The 25,735-nt window shown below is 42.7% G+C and overlaps 3 protein-coding genes across 12 annotated transcripts in view; 1 reads left to right on the top strand and 2 right to left on the bottom strand.

Annotated features, from left to right (window-relative positions):
- The window catches only part of plcd3b (phospholipase C, delta 3b), a 47,018-nt gene extending 44,582 nt beyond the window's left edge, over window positions 1-2,436 (bottom strand). For both annotated transcript variants that reach the window (XM_036946605.1, XM_036946606.1), the window contains exon 1: window positions 2,121-2,436. In XM_036946605.1, coding sequence (XP_036802500.1) covers window positions 2,121-2,202 — 82 coding nt within the window. In that variant the 5' untranslated portion in view covers window positions 2,203-2,436. The remainder of the gene's footprint in view (window positions 1-2,120) is intronic.
- A 21-nt stretch (window positions 2,437-2,457) lies between these two features.
- On the top strand, window positions 2,458-17,816 carry acbd4 (acyl-CoA binding domain containing 4). Of its 4 annotated transcripts, none has more exons than XM_021565405.2 (11): window positions 2,458-2,596; window positions 4,640-4,850; window positions 5,114-5,234; window positions 5,710-5,794; window positions 6,609-6,729; window positions 6,889-7,149; window positions 7,420-7,547; window positions 7,684-7,891; window positions 8,196-8,416; window positions 13,579-13,638; window positions 16,830-17,816. In XM_021565405.2, exons 1-11 carry the CDS (start codon window positions 2,495-2,497, stop codon window positions 16,959-16,961), a joined length of 1,650 nt encoding a protein of 549 aa, XP_021421080.2. In that variant the 5' UTR covers window positions 2,458-2,494; the 3' UTR covers window positions 16,962-17,816. The 4 variants fall into 4 exon arrangements, with proteins under 4 accessions (XP_021421080.2, XP_021421079.2, XP_036802503.1 ...); XM_021565404.2 differs by having other exon boundaries at window positions 2,574-2,596; window positions 7,390-7,547; XM_036946608.1 differs by lacking the exon at window positions 2,458-2,596 and adding an exon at window positions 4,077-4,512 and having other exon boundaries at window positions 7,390-7,547.
- Window positions 17,817-18,014: 198 nt separating this feature from the next.
- The window catches only part of arhgap23b (Rho GTPase activating protein 23b), a 71,519-nt gene continuing 63,798 nt past the window's right edge, over window positions 18,015-25,735 (bottom strand). For 4 of the 6 annotated variants that reach the window (XM_036946602.1, XM_036946600.1, XM_036946603.1 and 1 more), the window contains 3 exons: window positions 24,219-24,318; window positions 23,067-23,101; window positions 18,015-20,926 (listed from right to left, as the gene is read on the bottom strand). In XM_036946602.1, the coding sequence (XP_036802497.1) occupies window positions 19,934-20,926; window positions 23,067-23,101; window positions 24,219-24,318 (1,128 nt within the window). In that variant the 3' untranslated portion in view covers window positions 18,015-19,933. Of the gene's footprint in view, window positions 20,927-23,066; window positions 23,102-23,311; window positions 23,373-24,218; window positions 24,319-25,735 lie in introns of all 6 variants that reach the window. The other 2 variants (XM_036946604.1, XR_005036486.1) reach the window with 2 other exon arrangements.

The raw sequence follows: 25,735 nt of genomic DNA, 5'->3' as shown, positions 1-25,735 counted from the left end.
TGAAGACCTTTATTTCCCATCAGTGTGAAACATTGTTTAGATGTTTTTCAGACAACAATGCTGTATGTTGCATCATACTTTCTGTTGCTATTGCTCCAATCACATATTTGTGATCATACGCTGTAGAGAACCCTCAACAATGATCACAAATACGTGATTGTACGCATTAAAGGGTTAACTAAAAAAGAATATTATGTTGTGATCGTGCAATAGCCCTCTTTGGCTTTAAATATAATGTAGTAATGAGTATAAAGCTTGTATGGATTTCAACCCCAACAACACATGTTCATGTCATCGTTACCAAACAACTGCATAACAGTTCAAAAAAAGACTGACTACCACCACCGAGTTCTGTATGCTAGCTATGCTAACCAGCTTCTACAAACAGGAGTTAGCATTAGCAGTCTCTTCCAACCCTGAAAAGAGACAACTGCTACATATATTGCAACAAAAACAGCCAAATATATCCAAATAGGACGTAATTAAACGTATTGTGGGCCTGTTAAATTACATAAATCATAACGGATTTGACAAATATCCACTTTGTTAGATAAGATTTGTTGAATGTGCGCCAGTCTGGTCAATGCAACGTCTGTTTTCCACTGATTCCTTTTGGTCAGGGAGACATTGGAATGGCAGGTGAGGCCTAATCCTGATTTTACTTATGCAGGAAAATAAAAGTAAGGCATGTGTTATACCAGCAATTATGTAATATAATTATTGTCAACCTAAAATATGGTCATATTATAAATACAGTTTATATCAGTTTTATACCAATTTCCTGTATAAATAGCCTCTAAAATATAGGTAAACAGAATGTCTTAAAATTGTGTTTTCTTGTAAAGCAGTATGATACAATATTAGTACTGGTTGCATTTAGAACTTGTCTAAGTCCTATCAACTGATTTCAGCCAGTGTATGGCGGAGGATTGACTGCATTGTTTGAATGGATTGTTGGCATACAGTTAATTTGACAAATTAATGATTTAATCATTCCTCTAAAACTGTCTGGCTAGCTAACAAACATATAGTGCAGATACATTCTTCAAATTCATAATTTTACGGTTGACCAACTTCCTGACCAAAATGGCTGCCCTTCATCCCATCATAATTAGGTGCATGTCCATTCTAGTATTCTAATTCCTAATTCTATTGTCACAACCATAAACTGTCAACTCTATCTGGCTGACAGATTAAGACAAAAAATGAATTTTTGCGCAAATATGTTACATTTAATTAGGTTTTACAATCATAAAGCAACTGAGGAGAAAACAAAATTGCTACTGTGTATAACAAATGAATGAAGATGTTCGTTTTTTTTCAACTCCGTAAAACATTAACTCCATCCGATTTGTGTCTAAAGTCAACTCTGTCAGAGTGCTGAACGTTCTATTTGAATGGTTATGTTTTTATTGGGGATCTTCAAAACAATAATTTTGTATATTTGAAATATATTTCTGTTTTGAGTAACACCCTTATTTACACAATTTAAAATACATAACGTCTTTCAAGAACCCCTGAATTATAGCCCTAATATGTAAATGACGCATGTGGACCACAAGAGGTCAATTACCATGTAATAAATGCCGATAACATTCTAATCATAAATGTTACACTGATCAATTATTATTGGTTTGATTACTGATTTTTCCTCATTTTCGGGTGCGTTGAGAATACATAGCCTACTGGAAGCCCATCAATGTAACGTTAATCTCAGAACAGTGTATATTGCAGATCCATTTTTTTAATCAACGTCTTCTCCCTTCTGTAATTTCAGGAATATAATATGACCTGTTCTGTAGCCTACTGTATTGTTATTTGTGAAATAGTATGCACGACTTGTGGACACCGTAGAAATGTGTGTGCCAGTTATTAATGGTTAGCCAGCTAAAGAAATTATTGAACTAACGTTACAACACAACCCCAAAAAACGCGTGGCTCCAAGCATGTATGGGAGGCAGGGATGGGATAGAGATAACGGTAGCAAGCTATGTTGTTTGTGAGCATACAGACATAACGGTCCTGCCAGCCTACTACATGAAAAGACCTGGGCTATGAACCGGTTTACCAGACATGTCTTTCACATTGAGATAGGTAACGTTAATTCGCCAAATGCTTACCTAAATTTTTAAGAGGGTCGATAGTCTTTGATTCGGACGTCCCGGCTCCATTCTTCACGGGCTTCTTGCCGTTGCCTAGCATGATCAAAGACGCTGCCGCTTTGAGCTCTCCCTCTTTCTGGTTATCCCTAGCTAGCTAACGTTAGTTAGTTAGCTAGCTATATACGCCTATTGTTTAACGAGTTCAGCTTTTCAAGGCCGCCGAAAGACTATAGACAGTTTACTGTTTTTGATTTTAGACTGCATCAAGTTCTTGCTAGAACATGTAGGCTAGTTCGTAACTGAGCTAGCTAGCTTTCTCCAAGACTGCAGCGCCTCATGATTTTATTCCTTTGGAGCAAAAGCGAGACTGAACAGCCAGCCCATCTTTGATTATGTCATGCCACGGATTGGAGGCAAACTGGGGTGTAATCATTAGTCTAAACCGTTGCAACGTCTTGCAACGCCAAACGAGGGTTTCTATTGGAAACATTCAGGTATGTCCCTCCCCGTTTCGTTCCGTTTGCTTCCGTTTAAGAAACGTTTTGCAACAGATTTGGCGTAATGAATAGGCACCTGAACAAGCGCACGAGAACGTTAACTGATTATTATATCCTGAGATCAGATGCTAACTATGCCAATGCACCTTGAATTCAAATTTATTAAAATAAACGATAAAGAAAACACAATATTTAACAGTAATATTTCTCTGTAATAAGGAAACTATTGAAATTATAGGCTCTGTTGCCCTTGTGCTTGAATACCTCCTGGAAAAATATGTTTTTAGTACGCATGGGTTAGATTGTCACAGTCAGAAAATCTTGAAGAACTGTGTCAAAACATTAACCTTTTTACTTTGGCTTTTCAAACCACACTCTGTGACATGCACAGTGGAGGGCTTGTTCATATACTGAACAAAAATATAAACGCAAAATGTAACAATTTCAATGATTTTACTGAGTTACAGTTCATATAAAGAAACCAGTCAATTTATATAAATTCATTAGGCCCTAATCAATGGTTTTCACATGACTGGGCAGGGGTGTAGCCATGGGTGGCCCTGGGAGCCATGGCCCAGCCAATCAGAATGAGTTTTTCCCAACAAAAGGGCTTTATTACAGATCGAAATACTCCTCAAATTCATTAAATTATCTGGCAACAGCTCTGGTGGACATTCCTACAGGCAGCATGCCAATTGCATGCTCCCTCAAAACTTGAAAACTGCACATTTTAGAGTGGCCTTTTATTGTCCCCAGCACAAGGTGTGCCTGTGTAATGATCATGTTGTTTAATCACCTTCTTGATATGCCACACCTGTCAGGTGGATGGGTTACCTTGGCAGCAGGTAGCCCAGTGGTTAGAGCGTTGGACTCATAACCGAAAGGTTGCAAGATAGAATGCCTGAGCTGACAAGGTAAAAATCTGTCGCTCTGCCGTTGAACAAGGCAGTTAACCCACTGTTCCTAGGCCGTCATTGAAAATAAGATTTTTTTCTTAACTGACTTGCCTAGTTAAAATAAGATTTTTAAAAAAGAGAGAATGTTCACTAACAGGGATGAGCAATACATTTTAGAGAAATAAGCCTTTTGTGAGTATGGAACATTTCTGGGATCTTTTATTTCAGCTCATCAAACATGGGACCAACACTTTACATGTTGCGTTTATATTATTGTTCAGTATAGGTTAGAATGGATAGGCGTAATCCTGGAAAAATATTGCCCCCTAGCCCTGGCTAGATAGAAATTGCAGTTGTAGACACATTCATTAATTATTTTTTTTAGAGCATGTGATTTTTTGGCAATAGAGGCACTCGTTTGTGCCACTGACCTATACGTGCTTATATATATATATATATATATATATATATATATATATATATATATATATAGGGCTACCTTCATTTACAGTTTTCTGACAAATACATGTACATGACAATAGCCCTTCTAAATACTGTAAAATAATAATAGCTTGCTAAAATTGACAAAAAAATGGTGCTGCAACGTATTATTGTATTTGCTTATATAGTGTGCACTGTGCATGAACATTATTAACACTGAACCAATCAAGAAATGTATTTATTATTTTACACCGACATGCACATTGCGCAAATCATTTTGGAGAGGGCGTGGCCACATGTTGTCATGTGACCCAACACGGAAGACCACTCTGCAACTGTACGAAGTAAAGGATATTGAAGGTCTCGACAAACAACTTTATTAATTCGTTTAACTCAAATAATACACTTATCATCTGCAACATTAGCTTTGCATATCTGTCATTTGGGCGTTTTGAATATTCTTGAAAACCTGCCATCTCATATCTGTCAACAACGTTTTTACAAGCGTGTTCGGTGCTGCTGTGATTTGAGAAGAGATTCGGAGGCACAAACTAGAAAAGGCAAGTGGACTAACCGGTCGGTACTCAATCTTGTTGGCGACTCAATACTTATCAATGTTGTTTGTTATTGTGTTTGAACCCAGCAGCAGGTTTGCTAACTTACCATATCAGTCGTTATGTCATCGAATTATGTGCCTTTCCAGCTCGTTTCAGTACTATTGATTCGTCGCTGGTTTGAGTTGGCGAAGGACATCATAGCAGTCCCTTGTCGCTGCCCCGGTTGGATGCCACAGGGCTGTGCCCTCATAGAGAGACGGCAGTTTGCAATGCCAGTTCCAGTTATGGCAGAGTCGGTGGACCACCAGAAACGCTTCCAGGCCGCTGTCGACGTCATTCAAAACCTTCCCAAAAGTGGTGGGCGACTAGTATACAGGGACATAACCTATATCTATTTAATACCTGTGATATCATATAGCAGAATTGGCAGTGTATAGGCATATAATTAGTTGTTGTGTTTTGTAAACAAAGCTCAATTTGAGTGCTTAGCTGAAAGCTCATTAGGCCCAACCAGTGATTTTATTGATCAGCTACTCAGCTACTCTTTTGCACAAGGCTTACATCATGTAGGTCAACCAAAGTGTAATAGACACTGTATAACAACTGAGTAACTCTTGCAGGTGCCTACCGGCCCCCCTATGAAGTGATGCTGCGGTTCTACTGCCTGTACAAGCAGGCGGTGTGTGGACCCTGCACAGTGTCTCGACCAGGCTTCTGGGACCCAGTAGGTCGCTATAAATGGTGAGTGTGTGTCTGCACAAGTGGATATGAGAGGCTGTATATGTGTGTCTGCGTGGGTGAATGTACATATTTAGTAGGTGACAATGTAGGAGTGTAATCTGATCCAAGATCTGTGGTTAGGGACAACTTCTACCTCGAGCGAAACTAGTTGAGCCAGGTAAGAGTGTTTCAGTTGGCAGGCGCCTCTACGCCAGGCGTGGTTTTGGCTCATTAACATTTGAACTTGCACGGCAACTGCTGACACCTTTCACAATCCCTTACTATTCACTGTTACTTCTCAAGTGCACGTGTGCTGCTGTTGTACAGCATGGAGTTATTCCCCCTCTAACGGTGATTGTTCCTTACCAAACTAACACCTCACTCGTAGTCCATTGGGTGGTGCTCTTTTTCAAATTATATACTAACGGTGGTACGAAGATGATACAGAGAGATGTTCGCTAGAGAACACTGTTTTGGTGTCGTTTTGTGTCCATAGGGATGCCTGGAGCCGATTAGGGGAGATGAGCAGTGAGAGTGCCATGGCGGCGTACGTGGATGAGATGAAGAAAGTGGCACAAGAGGTACAGCTGAGAAGTCCTACTCCTTCATGCACATCTAAATAAACATATGTGCTTCTCTACCTTTTATTTTATACCAGGAACAGCTAACATTAAAGCTAGCACTCTAGAACCGTCTAAATCAGTGCCGGCTAACCGTCAGAGGGACTTGTCAGCAACATACCAGGGGCCAGTGTTGGTCTGTGGGCCATCATATTGTATGTGTTTAGACTGAAGGTAGACAGTGTTTTGACGTTGCCACGAGCATCACCCCTGATATTGAGATGATCAATGCAAGACTGTGACCTCACATGGTCGCACAGAGTATCTGCGCATGTGCGTGGGTGTGCTTCACGCTGCTACAACGTAGTAGCTACGGGACCAAAACTGCAAAGAAGTTTAGCCCCGCGCTTCAACACTCTTAAGTTGTTGCAGAAATCGACACGATATTGCTGTTTACTACGTGCATCGCCGAGTCTACTTTTGAATATAAACATGCACACCACAACCACCCTGTAACTTCTTTTGGGGAGGGGAATAAAAGCCTTGGGGCCCGTAATCACAAAACATCTCAAAGTATGATTGTTGATCTCTAGGATCATGTCGCCTCTCCCCCCCCCCCCGTCAATGTAATCATATTCATTATGATCTATCGAAAAGAGAACATGTATTGTAGTTGAGCAGTCCTGCCTGATCTGAGATATGAATACTGACCCTGTTTAGTTAACCAATTCCTCCTGCATACTGTACATCATATAACAATGAATTGTTATCTTATAGCATATACATGCAATTACATAAAGAGCCCCAACAAAGAGAAAAAATGTCTCCTGTGTAGGTGATTGACACAATGCCCATCAATGAGAAGACTGCATCACTGTTCCACCACTTTGAGCCCCTTTACGTGGTCATCCACGACATGCCCCGGCCACCAGACAAGCTGCTGCATCTGAGAGAAGGTCAGTGGACTACTGGACTTTAGACCACGATCTGAATTGTTGGTGTTGAAAGAAAACATTCCCTGCATGTTATCTGAGCCTCAGTCATATAAGGTCACAATATGCTCAAATGGACTTTGAATTACTGTGTGTGTGTGTGTGTGTGCGTGTGCTTGCTAGACTTTAAGGGCATTGACAAGGCAGCCAGTCCAATGGAGGTTGAACAAGAGAGGGAGACCCAAGACGAACGTGTCCCAGATAAGGACCCTGCACTAGATGAAGAGCCTGCCCTGGAGCAGGTGCCTGTCCCAGGAGAAGAACCCGTCAAAGAGGAGGTACCTACTCTGGGAGAGGTGGCCCTCGCAGAGAAGGTACCTGTCCCAGAAGAGGTGCCCAGTCAGACACAACAACAACCAGTCACCTTCACCAGTGAACCTCAGGGTAAGAGTCATGCTCATCTCTCTCTGTTTCAAGAAACTAAATCCTGCCAGGTTAGAGGGTAGCTACAGTATGTGCACACCCAGGAAAGAAAATACTGTCACTCCATAGAACCCATACCGGATGGATGGATGGATAGGCAAATGGATATTTACCCACTTGTAGCTAACTTAGCATTTTCTATTCAACACAACTGACTTTCTCCTAACTATACTGTTGATATGTCTCACAATGGTTACACAGGGCCAAATGTACAAGGCTTCCTCTTTCCAGAGCCTGTTCCTGAGCTTGGTCTGTCTGAGGCCATGGGGTCATCTGATGTGTTGTTGTTGACCAGCGACTCAGAGAGTGAGATCTTCGTTGACTCTGTGGATTCTGTGGAAAAGCTGGACAATATCAAGGTACCGTAGGGCCTGAAATAATGGGACTTTACAAGAATGCGAGTTTAATCTAAGTTGTTGTTCTCTGGGTCCTTTATTGGTGGATCCAAATAAAGGACCGTATTCTGTATGTGTGTGTTTGTTTGTTTATACACAGGTTGTCCCCAAGTCAAACGGCCTCCATAACGGCCATGCTTACTCGGAGCCCTCCTCAGTCCAAGCCAATCACACAGAGACGGTCTGCCAAGCAACGCAGGTGGGGGCAGGGCAAGGTGGAGAGGGGGCGGGGGATGGAGGGGGACCGCCCATGAGGAGGAGTCGGGATGCAGGAAGAGATGGGATGAGGGACCACGGATGGAGAGAACGTAAGTTAAAGGCTCTTTCTCTCATTTTCCTAAAATATCTGTCCTTTCCTTGCCTTTTCTCCTTCATTGCACTGATCTAAAAAAAAGAGCGGAACAGGTGAAAGCCAGCTTAATAGTGAGTCCACCATATTATTTTCATTTTTCAATCTGTGCAGATAAAGGGGAGGTGAGATACAGAATTCTATGTAATTGCGTTAGAGCCAGAGAGAGTGTGTGAATGAACGTGTATGTGTTTTCAAGTATTCCTGTTTTGTGTGACGTGCATGTGGCATATATGCCAATTACACATATGCACTATGCCTAGGTGGTGTTCCCCAGGGCAGCCCCAGGCGGGCGGGGAGAGAGGCCCTGGGGGCAGGGGGAGGGGCTGGCCGAGGGGGAGGAGACGGCTCCGAGGGAGGGGCTGAGAGGCTGCAGGACATCCAGGTGCAGCAGCAGATCCTGCTGGCCCTACGGAGGCTCAGGGAAGACATGCAGAGCGTCATGGAGAGACTGGAGGCAGTGGAGAGACTAGCTGGAGCACAGGTAGGTATGATTTGATGTATCCATAGAGTTGAATAGAGAGCATGGAGATTAAACATTTTAGTAATTTAGCAGACACTTTTATCCAGAGTGATTTACAGTAAGTGCATTCATCTTAAAGAGGAATTGAAACACCCCTAAATTACCAATGTCTTGCAATTATTATTCATAGTAAGGCATAAAGATTAATGAATGAAAGACGTTTTAACTAGAGGTTTAGTACAATGTACTTCTTAATGGACCTAAACTGGCTAATCATTTATATTTATTTTTTCTTGGTCCTGTGCATTTCTAAATCAAACAAAAACACGTGTGAGCACCCTCAAATGTACTTATTATTTTAGAAGCAATAGGGAATTGTGCAAGGCTGCCAATATATTAGAGTGCACCTATAGCCTAGCTTTTCCTGGAACTTCACAAGAGTAGAGGATGAGCTAAAAGTCAAGTGCAGGTGTGTAAATGCGCAGGACAATAGTGAAGACTAGAGATCATGTACCTATACTGTACCTACGTGTATTATCATGCTGAAACATGAGGTGATGGTGGGGGATGAATGGCGCGACAATGGGCCTCAGGATCTGGTCACGGTATTTTCGTGCATAAAAAATGCCATAGATAAAATGCAATTGTGTTCATTGTCCGTAGCTTATGCCTGCCCATACCATAACCCCACCGCCACCATGGGGCTCTCTATTCAATGTTGACAACAGCAAACTGCTCGCCCACACGACGCCATACACGTGGTCTGCGGTTGTGAGGCCAGTTGAAATTACTGCCAAATTCTCTAAAACCACATTGGAGGCAGCTTATTGTAGAGAAATTGAAATGTTATTCTCTGGCAACAGCTCTGGTGGACATTCCTGCAGTCAGCATGACTATTGCAATTCCTCAAAATTTAAGGCATCTGTGACATTGTATTGTCTGACAAAAATGCATATTTTAGAGTAGCCTTTTATTGTCCCCAACACAAGATACTACTTTGTAATGATATTGCTGTTTAATCACCTTCTTGATATGACACACCTGTCAGATTGATGGATTATCTTGGCAAAAGAGAAATGCTTAGTGTAGTTAGAAGCTCATTCTTAACCTTCATTTCTTGGCTAAAAAGTATTATTGCAATATTATTATTATTATTGCGTGTAATTTCTATGTTCCAAATGGTTGTCAATTTCATCTTCACACTATATCGCACTAGCTGTACTACTCTCACTTTCATACTATTCCCCCCTTCAAACTTTCCCCTGCAATTTATTTGATATTATGCCTTTCCATTATCATAATAATATCATAATATATATAATATATAATAATATATAACACTAAAATAACACATCCTAGATCTGAATGAATTAAATATTCATAATTATTATTAAATACTTTTTTCTTTACATAGTTGAATGTGCTGCAAACAAAATCACACAAATTATCAATGGAAATCAAATTTATCAACCCATGGAGGTCTGGATTTGGAGTCACACTCAAAATTAAAGTGGAAAACCATACTACAGGCTGATCCAACTTTGATGTAATGTCCTTAAAACAAGTCAAAATGAGGCTCAGTAGTTGTGTGGCCTCCACGTGCCTGTATGACCTCCCTACAACGCCTGGGCATGCTCCTGATGAGGTGGCGGATGGTCTCCTGAGGGATCTCCTCCCAGACCTGGACTAAAGCATCCGCCAACTCCTGGACAGTCTGTGGTGCAACGTTGCGTTGGTGGATGGAGCGAGACATGATGTCCCAGATGTGCTCAATTGGATTCAGGTCTGGGGAACGGGCGGGCCAGTCCATAGCACAGTCCAATGCCTTCCTCTTGCAGGAACTCCTGACACACTCCAGCCACATGAGGTCTAGCATTGTTTTGCATTAGGAGGAACCCAGGGCCAACCGCACCAGCATATGGTCTCACAAGTGGTCTGAGGATCTCATCTCGGTACCTAATGGCAGTCAGGCTACCTCTGGCGAGCACATGGAGGGCTGTGCGGCCCCCCAAAGAAATGCCACCCAACACCATGGCTGACCCACCGCCAAACCGGTCATGCTGGAGGATGTTGCAGGCAGCAGAACGTTCTCCACGGCTTCTCCAGACTCTGTCACGTCTGTCACATGTGGTCAGTGTGAACCTGCTTTCATCTGTGAAGAGCACAGGGAGCCAGTGGCGAATTTGCCAATCTTGGTGTTCTCTGGCAAATGCCAAACGTCCTGCACAGTGTTGGGCTGTATAAGCACAACCCCCACCTGTGGACGTCAGGCCCTCATACCACCCTCATGGAGTCTGTTTCTGACCGTTTGAGCAGACACATGCACATTTGTGGCCTGCTGGAGATCGTTTTGCAGGGCTCTAGCAGTGCTCCTCCTGCTCCTCCTTGCACAAAGGAGGAGGTAGCGGTCCTGCTGCTGGGTTGTTGCCCTCCTACGGCCTCCTCCACGTCTCCTGATGTACTGGCCTGTCTCCTGGTAGCGCCTCCATGCTCTGGACACTACGCTGACAGACACAGCAAACCTTCTTGCCACAGCTCGCATTGATGTCCCATCCTGGATGAGCTGCACTACCTGAGCCACTTGTGTGGGTTGTAGACTCCGTCTCATACTACCACTAGAGTGAAAGCACCGCCAGCATTCAAAAGTGACCAAAACATCAGCCAGGAAGCATAGGAACTGAGAAGTGGTCTGTGGTCACCACCTGCAGAACCACTCCTTTATTGGGGGTGTCTTTCTAATTGCCTATAGTTTCCACCTGTTGTCTATCCCATTTGCACAACAGCATGTGAAATTTATTGTCAATTAGTGTTGCTTCCTAAGTGGACAGTTTGATTTCACAGGAGTTACATTGTGTTGTTTAAGTGTTCCCTTTATTTTTTTGAGCAGTGTATATTATTATAATTTTTTAAATTTGATTCATTTATTCATTTCTGATATTTTGCTAGTTCTTTTTAAAACAGAATACAGGCTAGCTGGACCTACTGCAGCGAATTTGTCATTTGAGATGACGGGGACACAGCCCTTACCCCCGAGGTGCCTTATTGCTATTATAACTGGTTACCAATGTAATTAGAACAGTAAAAATAAGTTGTCGTACCTGTGGTAAACGGTCTGATATACCATGGTTGTCAGCCAATCAGGGCTCGAACCACACAGTTTATAATACAAAATATAGCCTAATGCATCTACCCACAGGCCTGGCCTGTATAGTCAAACTTTTGCGTCGGCTATGGGTCTAGGCTACTGTTTACAATTTACAAGGTGCAGACAGGCACATTTGCAGGCCAGTCGTATGGCATATTTTGTCAGGATGTATTAGCGTTAGTCATCGGAAATATGGGCTTCTCCTGATATACTGAGAATGCGCTGCCTGTCTTGGATCATCATTCTCCCATGTTGTCCTATAATTAATGTGGCCATCAGTATGCTTGAAGAGATGGAGACCTGAGCACTGTTGAAAAATAGGAATACATCCAAAACTGAGGCTTAAATGCAAAAATAGAGCTGTTTTATTGGGGGCAATATGCTCACAGGCCCAGTTATTCAGGTAAAGCTTACCGCCTCTCCAAGACATGGAGTCCCGCCATCCACAGGCAAGATGGTAGTAACTAGTTACTTCACCAACTGTAGCTACTGTACTTTGATAATAAATGACTATTTGTTTATTTCAAATTTTAACAAGACTTGAACAAGCTATACTGGACATTAGGCATCAAGAGTTTAATGCAAATATATCTTGCATTTCATAGTAATTTAGCTTACTATTGAGATGAGAGAGCTGTCACTCCCTACAGTAAAAGCCATCAGAAATCAACGTTCCAAATTGTTCTATCCAACCGTTGCCGCTAGCGTCGTTACCATGGCAATTGTAATGGCGGGACCCATTCCCAAATTTGCATTTTTATCAAAATATTCAAAGTAGAAGTGTGTATATGACAAACATGCAGGTCACATAGGATTTGTATAGATTGTTTTATTTGACGTACCTTGTAAAATGTTTACATTCACCTTTAAGGTAGCTAGGTAAGACAACCACGTGTCACAGTCACTAGCTACATTTTCATCCACAGTTTTTTTGTGAGTAAAGTCATAACGTATATATTTTTAAAAAATCATGACAGCTGTTTCGGTACAATTTTATAAATGTCGACAGATAATTTGTTTGTTTGAAATGGTGGGATTATTTTGTCTGTAAAACTAATTGTACTAGAAATGGCCGTAGAAACAGCTTTTATTAGCAAATATTGATATAATATCCATCATATCGAAGTAAACCTGGAGTCACACAATGATATGTGTGGCCCTCCCACTACGACTCGGGAGTTTTAGGCTACAGATTAAATAAATATTTATGAATTTAACAGTTTACCCGCACTGTATCTGCCAGAGTGCACGTGCCAAAACCAGAGTAGGCACAATTGCTATTTAACGCAACAGTTTCTGTGACAAAACTATCGGTAGAGTTGGAAATGCGATGGAAACATTGAATTTGAGATGTTTATTCGGTAAATGATTTTAAGCAAAAAATGTACATTTTGTGTGCACTACGTCATCACGCATTGATATTTACCGCAACAGGTCAGTTTAGTGGGAACATTTGCATATTTTCTTTATGCATATTTTAGAATATTTTTATTTATTTAACTAGGCAAGTCAGTTAAGGACAAATTCTTATTTACAATGACTGCCAACCCAGGCATAACCCGGACGATACTGGGCCAATTGTGCGGCACACTACAGGACTCCCAATCATGGCTGGATGTGATGCAGCCTTGATTTGCATGAAAAGCTTTCGCCAATTGGATGGAAACCTAGCTACTGTAAAAAATATTATACCAAAAAATCTGCAAAGTCAATGCTAGTAAGAAAAGACAAGTTCAAGAAAGGCAAGTGCAATGGTAGGATGTTAGTTGTTATTATTATTTTTTACCCTCAATGGCACTGCCCATGCTGTCACAAGAGGCCATTAGAAAGACATTAGCTCTCTAGTACATCTCTATGGGTGTATCTTTCTGTAATGGGCGGTGAAGTTGAGTGGGAAAGCAACTACTGACGACCATCTGGCATTTTCTTTCTTTAACGTTCTAGATCTTGGTCAAATATATACTGTATGTTGAATACCTTCATATATTTAAAGGTATTGGAGTATATTTGTGTATTCACCAATGTATCCCACCACCAGGCCCAGAATTCAGACTGGAGACCATGTCTTCAGTGTGCTGCCTCAGCCGCCCAATCAGAGGTAAGAGTGTGGGGTTATCCGAAAATTCAATGTGCATCTATTTATCTCTGTCTTACTAGCTTTTGGCAATATGCTCATTGTGGTTTGTACAGCTACAGTAGCGTGGTCACAAACTCAGGTCCTGGAGAGCTACTGTAAAGGGTGTGCAGGGTTTTTCCCCCAGGCCCAGCACTGTTTGTAACTTATTTTGTACATAATGTTGCTGCTACCATTTCTTATGACCGAAAAGACATTCTGGAAATCAGAACAGTGATTACTCACCTTGAACTGGACGAAGAATTTCTCTTTAATGAGTCGGACAAGAGGGATTTACTCCAGACACCTGAACAGACCCTCATCCCCGTCATTCGCAGGAGAACGAGACGGAAAAGATATCGCGGAAGGAGATCAGATCCGCCGACGAGTGGCTAATCTGCCGTCGCCATCGATACTATTGGCCAACGTACAATCACTGGATAATAAATTGGACAAACTAAAAGCACGTATATCCTACTAACAGGACATTAAAAACTGCAATATCTTATGTTTCACTGAGTCGTGGCTGAACAACGACATGAATAACATATAGCTGGCGGGTTATACACTGTATCGGCAGGATAGAACAGCAGCCTCTGGTTAGACAAGGGGAGGCGGTCTATGTATATTTTTAAACAACAGCTGGTGCACGATATATAAGGAAGTCTCAAGGTTTTGCTCGCCTGAGGTAGAGTACCTCATGATAAGCTGTAGACCATACTATCTACCTACAGTTTATCTGTATTTTTTGTAACCGTCAACATACCACCACAGACCGATGCTGGCACTAAGGCCGCACCCATTGAGCTGTATACTGCCATAGGCAAACAGGAAAACGCTAATCCAAAGGCAGCGCTCCTATCGGCCAGGGACTTTAATGCAGGGAAACTTAAATCCGTTTGACCAAATTTCTACTAGCATGTTAAATGTGCAACCAGAGGGAAAAAACTCTCGACCACCTTACTCCACACACAGAGGCACTTTCAAACCTCTCTCTCGCCCTCCATTTGGCAAATCTGACCATAATTCTATCCTGTTTCCTGCTTACAAGCAACAATTAAAGCAGGAAGCACCAGTGACTCGGTCAATAAAAAAAAAGTGGTCAGATGAAGCAGATGCTAAGCTACAGGACTGTTTTGCTAGCACAGACTAGAATATGTTCCGGGATTCTTCCGATGGCTTCATCAATAAGTGCATCGATGACGTCGTCCCCACAGTGACTGTACGTACATACTAGGGATGCACGATATATCGGTGAGCATATCGGAATCGGACGATACTAGCTAATAATGTCGGTAACGGCCCGATGTCTAGTTTAACACTGATGTGCAAAACCAATGTCAAAGCTGACGTGCATACCTATATAACGTGAATACAGCGCTACACAGAATAAAGACAGAAAAATACTAAGCACACATTTCCAACAACTAAACAAGTTCAAGTCGATTAGTCATTTGAAAGAGTAAGAACATTTCAGGAAGACAACTCAAAGGCGAAATCCATTAACGCCAAGATAATGGCATTCATTGCCCCTGACAATCAACCGTCCTCTGTCGTGGATGATGTTGGCTTTCACCGACTGGTCGAGCCCCGGTACACACTATTTAAGATGTTACCCTACTGGAGTTACACAGTATTGTTGAAACGCACATCTTTGAGCTATGTGCTATGGGCATCGCAGCTATTAGCTTCACGACTGACATTTGGACCAGCGATGTCAGCCCCGTGAGCATGCTGAGTCTGACAGCACAGTGGGTCGACGAGGATTTCGTACTGAGGAAAGCCGTATTGCATGCTTAATAATGTGCTGGTTCTCATACTGCTGCTGCCATTTCAATAGCATTTGAGAACATGTTTGAAACTTGGAAACATGAACACACTCCTAGCACCATTCAAACAACTGACTCGAGAAATAAGCTAATCAACTGCATCTGCAGCAGACATTATACCCCCTTGAAACACCTTCTCAACAAAACTGCTGACACAGACTGTGGGGTTAACTTACAAAAGTACTCAAAGCTGTGAACAAGTAATTTGGTGGTATTCTCTCTGAGCCTCTTCACTGTGTCACCACCATGCTCGATGCTAGGTACAAGGACCGCTACTTCGATGCAGACAAAAAACTGAGTTTACGTAAAATGTTACATACACAGCTGGACAAGGTGGAAACGAACACAGTAACAGTGCGCACCGGGGAAGACAAACAGAGCTGAAACTTCACTGCTTGACATGTATGATGAAATCCTGGTTGAGAATGAAATGAATGAACAACGAAACAGCACAGCAAGTAAGTGAAAGAAATAGGTTTGGGGACATATGTAAATGGCAACAAAATAACGTTTTGGTCTGTGTGTGTGTGTGTGTAACCTTAATTTAACCAAGCAAGTCAGTTAAGAACAAATTCTTATTTACAATGACGGCCAAACCCGGATGACGCTGGGCCAATTGTGCGCCTAGCGCACTATTTAACTGTATCAGAATGCTTAAAAGGTTAACCGAAAGTTATCGATATCGTTTTTTTGACAAGGAAAATATTGGATATTGGTATCGGCCAAAAATGTCATATCGGTGCATCCCTAGTACACACCCCAACCAGAAGCCATGGGATTACAGGCAACATCCAGGGTAGGGCTACCACTTTCAAGGAGCGGGACTCTAACCCGGAAGCTTGTAAGAAATCCCACTATGCCCTCAAACGCATCAATACAGGACTAAGATCGAATCATACTACACCGGCTCTGAAGCTCGTCGGATGTGGCAGGGCTTGCAAACTATTGCAGACTACAAAGTGATACGAGCCTACCAGACGAGCTAAATTACTTCTATGCTCGCTTCGAGACTAGTGACACTGAACATGCATGAGAGCATCAGCTGTTCCGGACGACTGTGTGATCACGCTCTCCGCAGCCGATGTATCTTAACTGCATTGTTGGTTTAGGGCTTGTACGTAAACATTTCATTCTAAGGTCTATCTATACCTGTTGTATTCGGGCGCATGTGACAAATACAATTTGATTTGAACACACTTGGTTCAACAAACCAAGACAGATTGGGCATGTTAATACTTGGTTGGAACAAAAGCCGACACATTCTCTACATCAGTTATAATTCATTCCTATTAGAATATTGAACGTTTTAAGGTTTGTCACCCTAAATGTCCCATATGTTTTTCTCAGGAGGAGAGTTGGTGGCCGTTCCCTGAAGTATCAGGACGGACGATGCTGCTTCTGCTGCTGTGGCCCCTGGTGGCTCAAGGCATAGTCTTTCTACTGCGGAAGGGCCAAAAGAAGGCCCGTATCTCTACTTGAAGCCAACCGGACCACAAAGTAGTCCCATATCCCCCCCTTAGGAATCCATTGGAGGAAGTATTTATTTTTTATTTCAATAGGACTCTATGGGACAACGGAGGTCGTTAGCAGATCTGTTTTTGGTGTCTTGCAAACTCCTATGGTCATTGGTGTGACAATGACCATAGGAGACAGCACAAACATATATGGGACAATGGAGGTTGTGTATTTCCACATGAATCCACTGGAAGAAGTTGTTGGCAGACCTATAGGACATTATTGGAGGAGAAAGTCTCTCACTCTCTTCAGTACTGTTATGTACATTGCTCAAGTATTGGGAGAAACCTGAACATGTTTAAATGACAAATGTATCACATGCTGTGCTGTTCTTTTAACCTTCAGGTTGAAGGACCTGGTCCCGTATTCACAAAGAGTACTGACATAAGATCAGTTTGCCTTTTAGATCATAGTGGAAGGAGGTCATCATAATGATTTGAGATCAGACGCTTTTTGAATACGGCACCCTGATCCACTTGTGTTCCTTGTCCCCTCAATAACACTAATAAATCATGATTTAATTTATAGCTATTTAATCTTAAATCACAGAATTGTTTTCAAATAAATAATTGGGATGAATAAGCACTTTTCCCAGATTATATTTGATCCAATGATTTCAGTGGGGCACAGAATTGGAAATTAGTGCACTGGCAATTGCTCCAGAATGCACACAAGAGATAGACAATGTTCAGTTGATATGTAAGGAGAAATTATTCTACTTAGTCACCAATGGTTGAAAGATAATAATTCAAGCTATTGTTATATGAACAGCCTTGGTTGTGTGAATGATTTCAAATAAATATGGTCAGAAAATGTGAATTCTTACAGTTGTGAGGATATATATAGAAGAAGCGGACTCATTTTGAAATGCGGATAGAAAGACACTTTCTAACTGCAGGTGTTGCCAACGACTAAGAATGACATGACATTGTGGGGGGGGGGGGGGGGGGGGGGGGGTGTTCTTTATATCTAATGGAAGATGCCAGTCTTTGACCAAAGAATGAATAAAGTCACCTGCAAATTTCAAAACAAATAATTTAATATATTATGTATAATATATACACAGGTTAACTTAACAAGCTTTGTACAACTGTTACAAAATTGGTCCACGCACAATCACCCACGGACATACAGTACATGCACATGGGCACACACAGACAGACAGGGACAGCTTGAGTCGTATAGCTATGGAAGAGACCATGGAGTGGGTAGCTAGGAGGACATTGGTTGGCAGTGCAGTTTGGTTAATCTTCATCTCCACGTTGGTTTTCAGACCCAGTTTATAACTATGGTTCATAATGATCAGTACATGAAAGAAGAAACAGGAAAAATATCTAAAATGCAAAATGAAAACCTTAAAACAGTTAAGACTCCAGGGTTCTTTAGATCATGGGAGAAATTTTTCGGAGGAGGACCGAGGTATCTCCAAACCACCACTTCATCAACTGCTCAAAATGAAAATGCTGTCTCCATAATACTGATAACAACCGGAGCAACTCTTGGCATGTGTGAGAATCTGTGTAAGTGCTTCTCAATTCTTTTTATCCTGCCTTTCTTGGCTTCCCAGTATCGATATGATTGAATGGCCCCAATCGTCAAAATGAGTTTGGCATGACTTAAATTAGCTGCCATAGACACCTTTTTCCTGCAATGGAGGACTGAAGAGAGGTCTGGCTCCTCCACATGCACAGGCAGATACAATAGGCTTGTGTTAAAACACGTAGGCTTTGCATATGTAAGATCCCCCATATTTGGAACATGCGTTATCATATTCAATTGTCCAAGGAAGCTTTGGCACAGTGGCCCACATGGGTTTAGAGTTCCAGAGGAGTAAAACTTAGTCCAATGCATGTATTTTGCCCTGAGGGATCCATGTAGTTCCCTGTTGATCCACAGTGGGGCTTTGGAAGAGCTTATTAAAGGGCAGGGAGGGCAGTACTAGTCTATGGAGAAGATGCTAACAAGTTAACTAGATGCTAACACATTGCCTAAGCTGGTCCTTAAATAACATTTGTCACTATTGTGCCATCCCAAACCATAAAACTGGAAACAGAACCAAACTTGTACAGCTGGGACAGCATAATAGTATGAAAAAGTGGGTGCTGTTGGGGTTTAAAGTCGACAGCGTAGGCTTATGCTGGGATTCAAAACAATTTCAGGGTATAGGCATTGCGGCTTTTAAAGGCAATGTTCCTGCGTTCCCGGAGATCCCATTCATGGTAAACGCTGCATATGTCAGTTTCTTATAATTTTTTTACCCCTTTTTTCTCCCTAATTTTTGTGGAATCCAATTGGTAGTTACAGTCTTGTCCCATTGCTGCAACTCCCATATGGACTCGGGAGAGGTGAAGGTCGAGAGCCATGCGTCCTCCGAAACACAACCCAGCCAAGCCGCACTGCTTCTTGACACAATGCCCACTTTACCCGGAAGCCAGCCGCACCAATGTGTCGGAGGAAACACTGTACACCTGGCAACCGTGTCAGCGTACACTGCACCCGTCCCACCACAGGAATCGCTAGAGCATGATGGGACAAGAACATCCCTGCCGGCCACATCCTCCCCTAACCCGGACGAAGCAGGGACAATTGTGCGCTTCCCCATTGCTCTCCCAGTCCGGCTGCAACAGAGCCTATACTCAAACCAGGATCTCTAGTGGCACAACTAGCACTGCGATGCAGGACCTTAGACCACTGCGCCACTCGGGAGGCCCTGGAAACTGCCTTTAAAAGCTTCAATGCCTATAACCCGCAATCGGATTAAATCCCGGCCTTAGACTATGACCCTTGAGACTGCTTATGTATGGCATTACGCTTTGAACCTGTCGATACTCGCAATGGAGAGTGTGTTTGTGTAATATGTGTGTAAAGGGCAGTACTTTCGAGTGGGCATCTACAATGAATCACTAACTGAACACTATGAAGTTTCCTTAGCGAAGTTAGACCACAACCGTGTGGCGGCGCCAGGCTTTCCGCTTGTCTCGAGGCTCCAGGGCCGACCTCCGCTTGACAACAGTAGAACCAAGGGATCCCTGATCTGTCCATGAAGGGGAAAAGGAGGAGGAAGGGAGAGGGGGAGAGAAAGAGACTGGAGATGGGGCTAGAGCAGAGGCTAGGCGTGAACTCCTTTGAACTTTGAGGGATGCGACAACACACCCCTGAGGAACACCAACTGAACTGCTGCGGTGACGTTGCACTTCTGTTGTGGCTCTTACCACCTTCACCCTATCTCCCCGTCTCCCAACTCCCCCCTCGCCCTCCCCCTTACCCATCACCATATCCAAATTCATTGACTGGGGCCTTGCCCTTCCTCCTCTTGTCTTCCTATATTGCACTGGCAGTGGCTGCTGTTCCAACTGGGGCTGTTGTGTTTTCTGGGTGTTATAAGGTTGGATAGAGCCAGGCTGTCTGGAGGGAGAGAGCCAGGAGGGGACAGTGGAGCGTCCTCGGGCCAGGCCGGGGAGCTTCGAATGTGGGGAGACTGAGGGCTCTACTGGGGGGCTAGGGCTGGTGGTGGTGGGTTGGTAGTGTGTGTAGAGGAAGCTGTTAGGATGAGGTTTGGGGGATGCCACCCCTTTATCTTTTGCCCATGCACTCCCTTCTTTCTTCCCTTCTCCCTCCTTCTCTCTTCCTCTGTCAGACTGCTGTTTTGCCTCTATCCTCTTCCTACACTCCTCTTCTCCCTTTTCCTCCACTTCCTCAGTTCCATTAGGGGCGCATCCTTTTCCAACCCCTTCCTCCTCATCTTCCTTGGCTCCTCCCCCTACCCCGTAGTTGCTGGCTTTGATTGGCTCATGTTCGGAGTCTTCGTCGGTGCTGCTGCTCAGGGGGCGGGAGATGGGGCGTATCTTGCGTTTCCGGGTCACTGCGGAGATGATTGACAACGGGAGGAAGTCCCTGGCACTCAGGTCCTTCTTGGAACCCCATGTGCACTAAAACACAGATCCAGGATCAGTCAGAGGTTCAGTGGTTACTATGGCTTATGCTCTGTACAATGGAACCAGTGAAATAGTCCCAAAAGTGCAAACCCGGGCTAAAACGCATTTAACACAGGTCTGGATGACAATTACAGTGCATTCGGAAAGTATTCAGATCCCTTGACTTTTTCCATATTTTGTTATGTTACAGCCTTATTCTAAAATTGATTAAATTGTTTTTGTTCCCCCTCAATCTACACACAATACCCCATAATGACAAATCAAAAACTGTTTTTTAGATTTTCTTTTGCAAAAAACTGAAATGTCACATTTACATAAGTAATAAGACCCTTTACTCAGTACTTACAAAAAAAAATTATATGTTTATTATTTTACAATAAAAAAATCAAATAAAAAAGATAGCAATTCTAACAATGACATTCATTGTACTGTTGAATGGGATGGCCAATTTAGAGGACAAAACAAAACTTAACTCACACATACACAAAATAAAACTAAATCCTATTAGGTGGTGCATGTATAACAAGACAGCATATAGTCATTACAAGCAGTGTAGTTAAGCCAAAAAATAAATATTGAGTGGAGTACAGCACAGAGTAGCAGCAGATCGTCAACCCAGTTATGAAGCGGGACTAGACCATTTATCCAGTATCGGCTGCCATATTTTGTAAATTAGTACTTTGTTGAAGCACCTTTGGCAATGAGTACAGCCTCAAATCTTCTTGGGTATGACACTACAAGCTTGGCACACCTGAATTTGGGGAGTTTCTCCCATTCTTCTCTGCAGATCTTCTCAAGCTCTGTCAGGTTGGATGGGGTGTGTTGCTGCACGGCTATTTTCAGGTCTCTAGAGATGTTTGATCGGGTTCAAGTCTGGGCTCTGGCTGGGCCACTCAAGGACATTCAGAGACTTGTCCTGAAGCCACTCCTGCATTGTCTTGGCTGTGTGCTTAGTGTCGTTGTCCTGGTGGAAGGTGAACCTTCGCCACAGTCTGAGGTCCTAAGTGCTCTGGAGCAGGTTTTCATCAAGGATCTCTCTGTACTTTGCTCCTTTCATCTTTCCCTTGATCCTGACTAGTCTCCCAGTCTCTGCCGCTCGAAAACATCCCCACAGCATGATGCTGCCACCACCATGCTTCACCGTAGGGATGGTGCCAGGTTTCCTCCAGACCTGACGCTTTGTATTCAGGCCAAAAACTTCAATCTTAGTTTCATCATACCCGAGAATCTTGTTTCTCATGGTCTGAAAGTCCTTTAGGTGCCTTTTGGGAAACTCCAAGCTGGCTCTCGTGCCTTTTACTGAGGAGTGGCTTCCATCTGGCCACTCTACCATAAAGGCCTGATTGGTGGAGTGCTGCAGAGATGGTTGGCCTTCTGGAAGGTTATCCCATCTCCACAGAGGAACTCTAGAGCTCTGTCAGAGTGACCATCAGGTTCTTGGTCACCTTCCTGACCAAGGCCCTTGTCCCCCGATTGCTCAGTTTGGCTGGGCTGCCAGCTCTAGGAAGAATCTTGGTGGTTCCAAACTTCTTCCATTTAAGAATAATGGAGACCACTGTGTTCTTGGGGACCTTCGATGCTACAGAAATGTTTTGCTACCCTTCCCCAGATCTGTGCCTCAACACAATCCTGTCTCGGAGCTCTACAGGCAATTCCTTCGACCTCGTGGCTTGGGTTTTGCTCTGACATGTACTGTCAACTGTGGGACCTTATATAGCCTTTCCAAATCATGTCCAATCAATTGAATGTACCACAGGTGGATTCCGATTAAGTTGTAGAAACATCTCAAGGATGATCAATGGAAACAGGATGCACCTGAGTTCAATTTCTGTATAGCATTTTGTGACATCGGCTGATGTAAAAAGGGGTTTATAAATACATTGGATTGAATTTCGAGTTTCATAGCAAAGGGTCTGAATACTTAAGGTATCCGTTTGTATTGTTTTTATATAAATTTGCTAAGATTTCTAAAAACTTGTTTTCGCTTTGTCATTATGGGGTATTGTGTGTAGATTGATAAGTGAAAAAAAATATTTAATCAATTTTAGAATAAGGCTATAACCTAACAAAATGTGGAAAAAGTATTCTGAATGCACTGTATATCAAATTATGTTCAGAGTAATGCATTGCTTACCTTCTTATCCTTAGGTGAGTCGCTGGTGGTGGAATCTGAATAAGATGAAGGTTAGGGTCACGTAAGTGAAGTAGCATGGCGGTCTTGGGCAGTCACAGCACATTAGATATCCCAGCACAATATTCATGACATCACTCCCAGAGAGAGAAATGGAGATATAGATATATGTGGATAGGCTTTCAAACCAAGGTTACACGAACAGAATGTCACAGACACATACACTCTCTCACATACGAGGTACGCACACACACACTACGTTGGAGGTAGAGTCCTGCTCCTACCGAAGAGGTTGATCCACAGGCTCAGCTAGGAGGATATGGGGGCAGAAAGGTCCAGAAAGAGAGAGAAAGTGGGAAACACAGTAAGTATACAGTAGGCCTACACAGGCTGAAACCAAGCCAAACATAGTAGGATAGTAAAGCACAGCCAAAGCCTGCAAATGCCAAGAGAAAAGAGCAAAGTCCACTGAATTTCATAGACGACATCTTCATTGAAATGCATGGTGTGAAACGAGTTAATTGTTGTTTTAGGGAATGTTACAGTAAGGGAACTGTATAAAAGATCATGCTCAAATTAAGTCCCCAACCCAGTGTTAGGTGCTCCGCATTAGTGGTGGATGAGCTGAGGTGAGTTCTGCAATCCTCCTCCATACAATGTAAAGCATTTAGAACATAAAAATGCAGAAAAACAGACTTACAGAATTAAATAATTCTATTTCTATAGACACACAGGAGATGAGCTCTTCTTTGGTTATAGTTGTATCCTATGAGGTGTTCTTTAATCATGGGATGAAATACTATAGAACAAACAGAAGTTCATGCGGGACAGTGAGCAATGCTGAGAAGCCTTTGTGCAAAAACTGTCCAGAAGTAATCAAAGCAATCTCATGTAGTGGAAAACTTCAAATGCCTTATGCTAGGCTTATGCATAGCAAGAGTAACAATTTAAAAAATTATGAAAAATGCACGGACAAGTTGCAGCTACAAAGGTCAAGGTGACACAATCAGAGTGACAAAAACATTTCACTAAATGAGAGTGCCTTGATTACTTCTGGACATTAGTTTTGCAAAAAGGCTTTTTCTGCATTTTTCCCTATCTAGCATCAACTTCTGTTTGTTCTAATTCTATTTCTATGATTTCATGTCCCCTCACCTGAAGCCTCACTTCCAGGCAGCCCTGTTCTCCCGATGTTGGAGAGCAGGTGATCGATGTTGGGGACCGGTTGCATATCCCTCTTAATATCCACAGGTGCCTGCAGACACACAGCAACACAGACATTCAAGTGAAAAAGACAGGAAGAAAGACATGACCACAGACATAACGACAGCCGTAAAGACTGATTTAACAGATAGACAGATGGATATATGGACAGACACAACAACACAGACAGATATAGTTCTGTGGTTGCCATGGAACTGAGATAAAGAGTTGTAAATGGGGTTTTTTGACAGCACTTTTTGTTTTTACATACAGTACCAATCAAAAGTTTGGACACACCTACTCATTCAAAGGTTTTGCTTTATTTTTACTATTTTCTACATTGTAGAATAATAGTGAAGACAAACTATGTAATAACACATATGGAATCATGTAGTAACCAAAAAAGTGTTAAACAAATCTAAATATATTTTATATTTGAGATTCTTCTAAGTATTCTCTCAACCAGCTTCACCTGGAATGCTTTTCCAACCGTCTTGAAGGAGTTCCCACATATGCTGAGCACTTGTTGGCTGCTTTTCCTTCACTCTGCTGTCCTACTCATCCCAAACCATCTCAATTGGGTTGAGGTCAGGTGATTGTGGAGACCACTCTCTTTCTTGGAGAGTGATAGAGAGTGACTTTGTCTCTGGCCTAACAACACCTAAGCCAATATATCCTCCAAACACCAGCTTCTAGGACATTATCACTTAAATATCGATTCAACGGTGTCATAAGACCGGCAAGTCAGCTAGTTTGGTCAAGATAACCCATAGTCTAGCTAGCTAGCTTTTGTTTTTATTTTAAACTGGAGGTGGGACAGACTTGGACATCACAGAGGCTTTTTGTAGTTTTGAGTTGATCTCTCACTCCAAGGCTGGATTATCCCAATAACTAAGTGTAATGAGCCTCTGGCGCCCTAGCAAAATCTATCAGATGCCGGCTTTACCAGAGTGGGTGTTACATGTTGTTTAATGAGTATTATCCTACAGAGTCTGCAGAGAAGCTGGGGATGGCAAGGGCAGGCTTGATGATCCGGACCTGTCATACTAACTTGTCCCCCCCCCCCCCCCCCGGATGTGACCACTGTTTCCCCCCACTCAAGCCTGTTTCAGGGCATCCGAGGAGCTAAGAAAAGCGTGGTGGAGGTAAGTGTTGAGAGTGGATAGTGAAGTGGATACTGTTGTAGGCTTTTTCCTATGTACAGCCCACCGGAGTTGGTGGGCTGCACATAGTTGGATGAGACCTGGACAAGCTAGCCGCTGTTGAAGACCATTGTCCGGGCCAAGACCTACATGTACTTTTGTTACTAAGCGTCTTTGAGATTACCTGTACAATGAAAAGCGCTATATAAAATAAATATATTATTATTATTATAAACCGTAAACAGACGGACGGATACAGTAAGGCCGATAAAGAAGACCACATTATTAATAAATACTTTTTCTTTAGGTTGTCGTTATGGAATTTCT

Source organism: Oncorhynchus mykiss, chromosome 16 (assembly GCF_013265735.2).
Source record: "Oncorhynchus mykiss isolate Arlee chromosome 16, USDA_OmykA_1.1, whole genome shotgun sequence".
NCBI lineage: Eukaryota > Metazoa > Chordata > Actinopteri > Salmoniformes > Salmonidae > Oncorhynchus > Oncorhynchus mykiss.
This window is presented reverse-complemented; position numbering and strand designations above follow the sequence as displayed.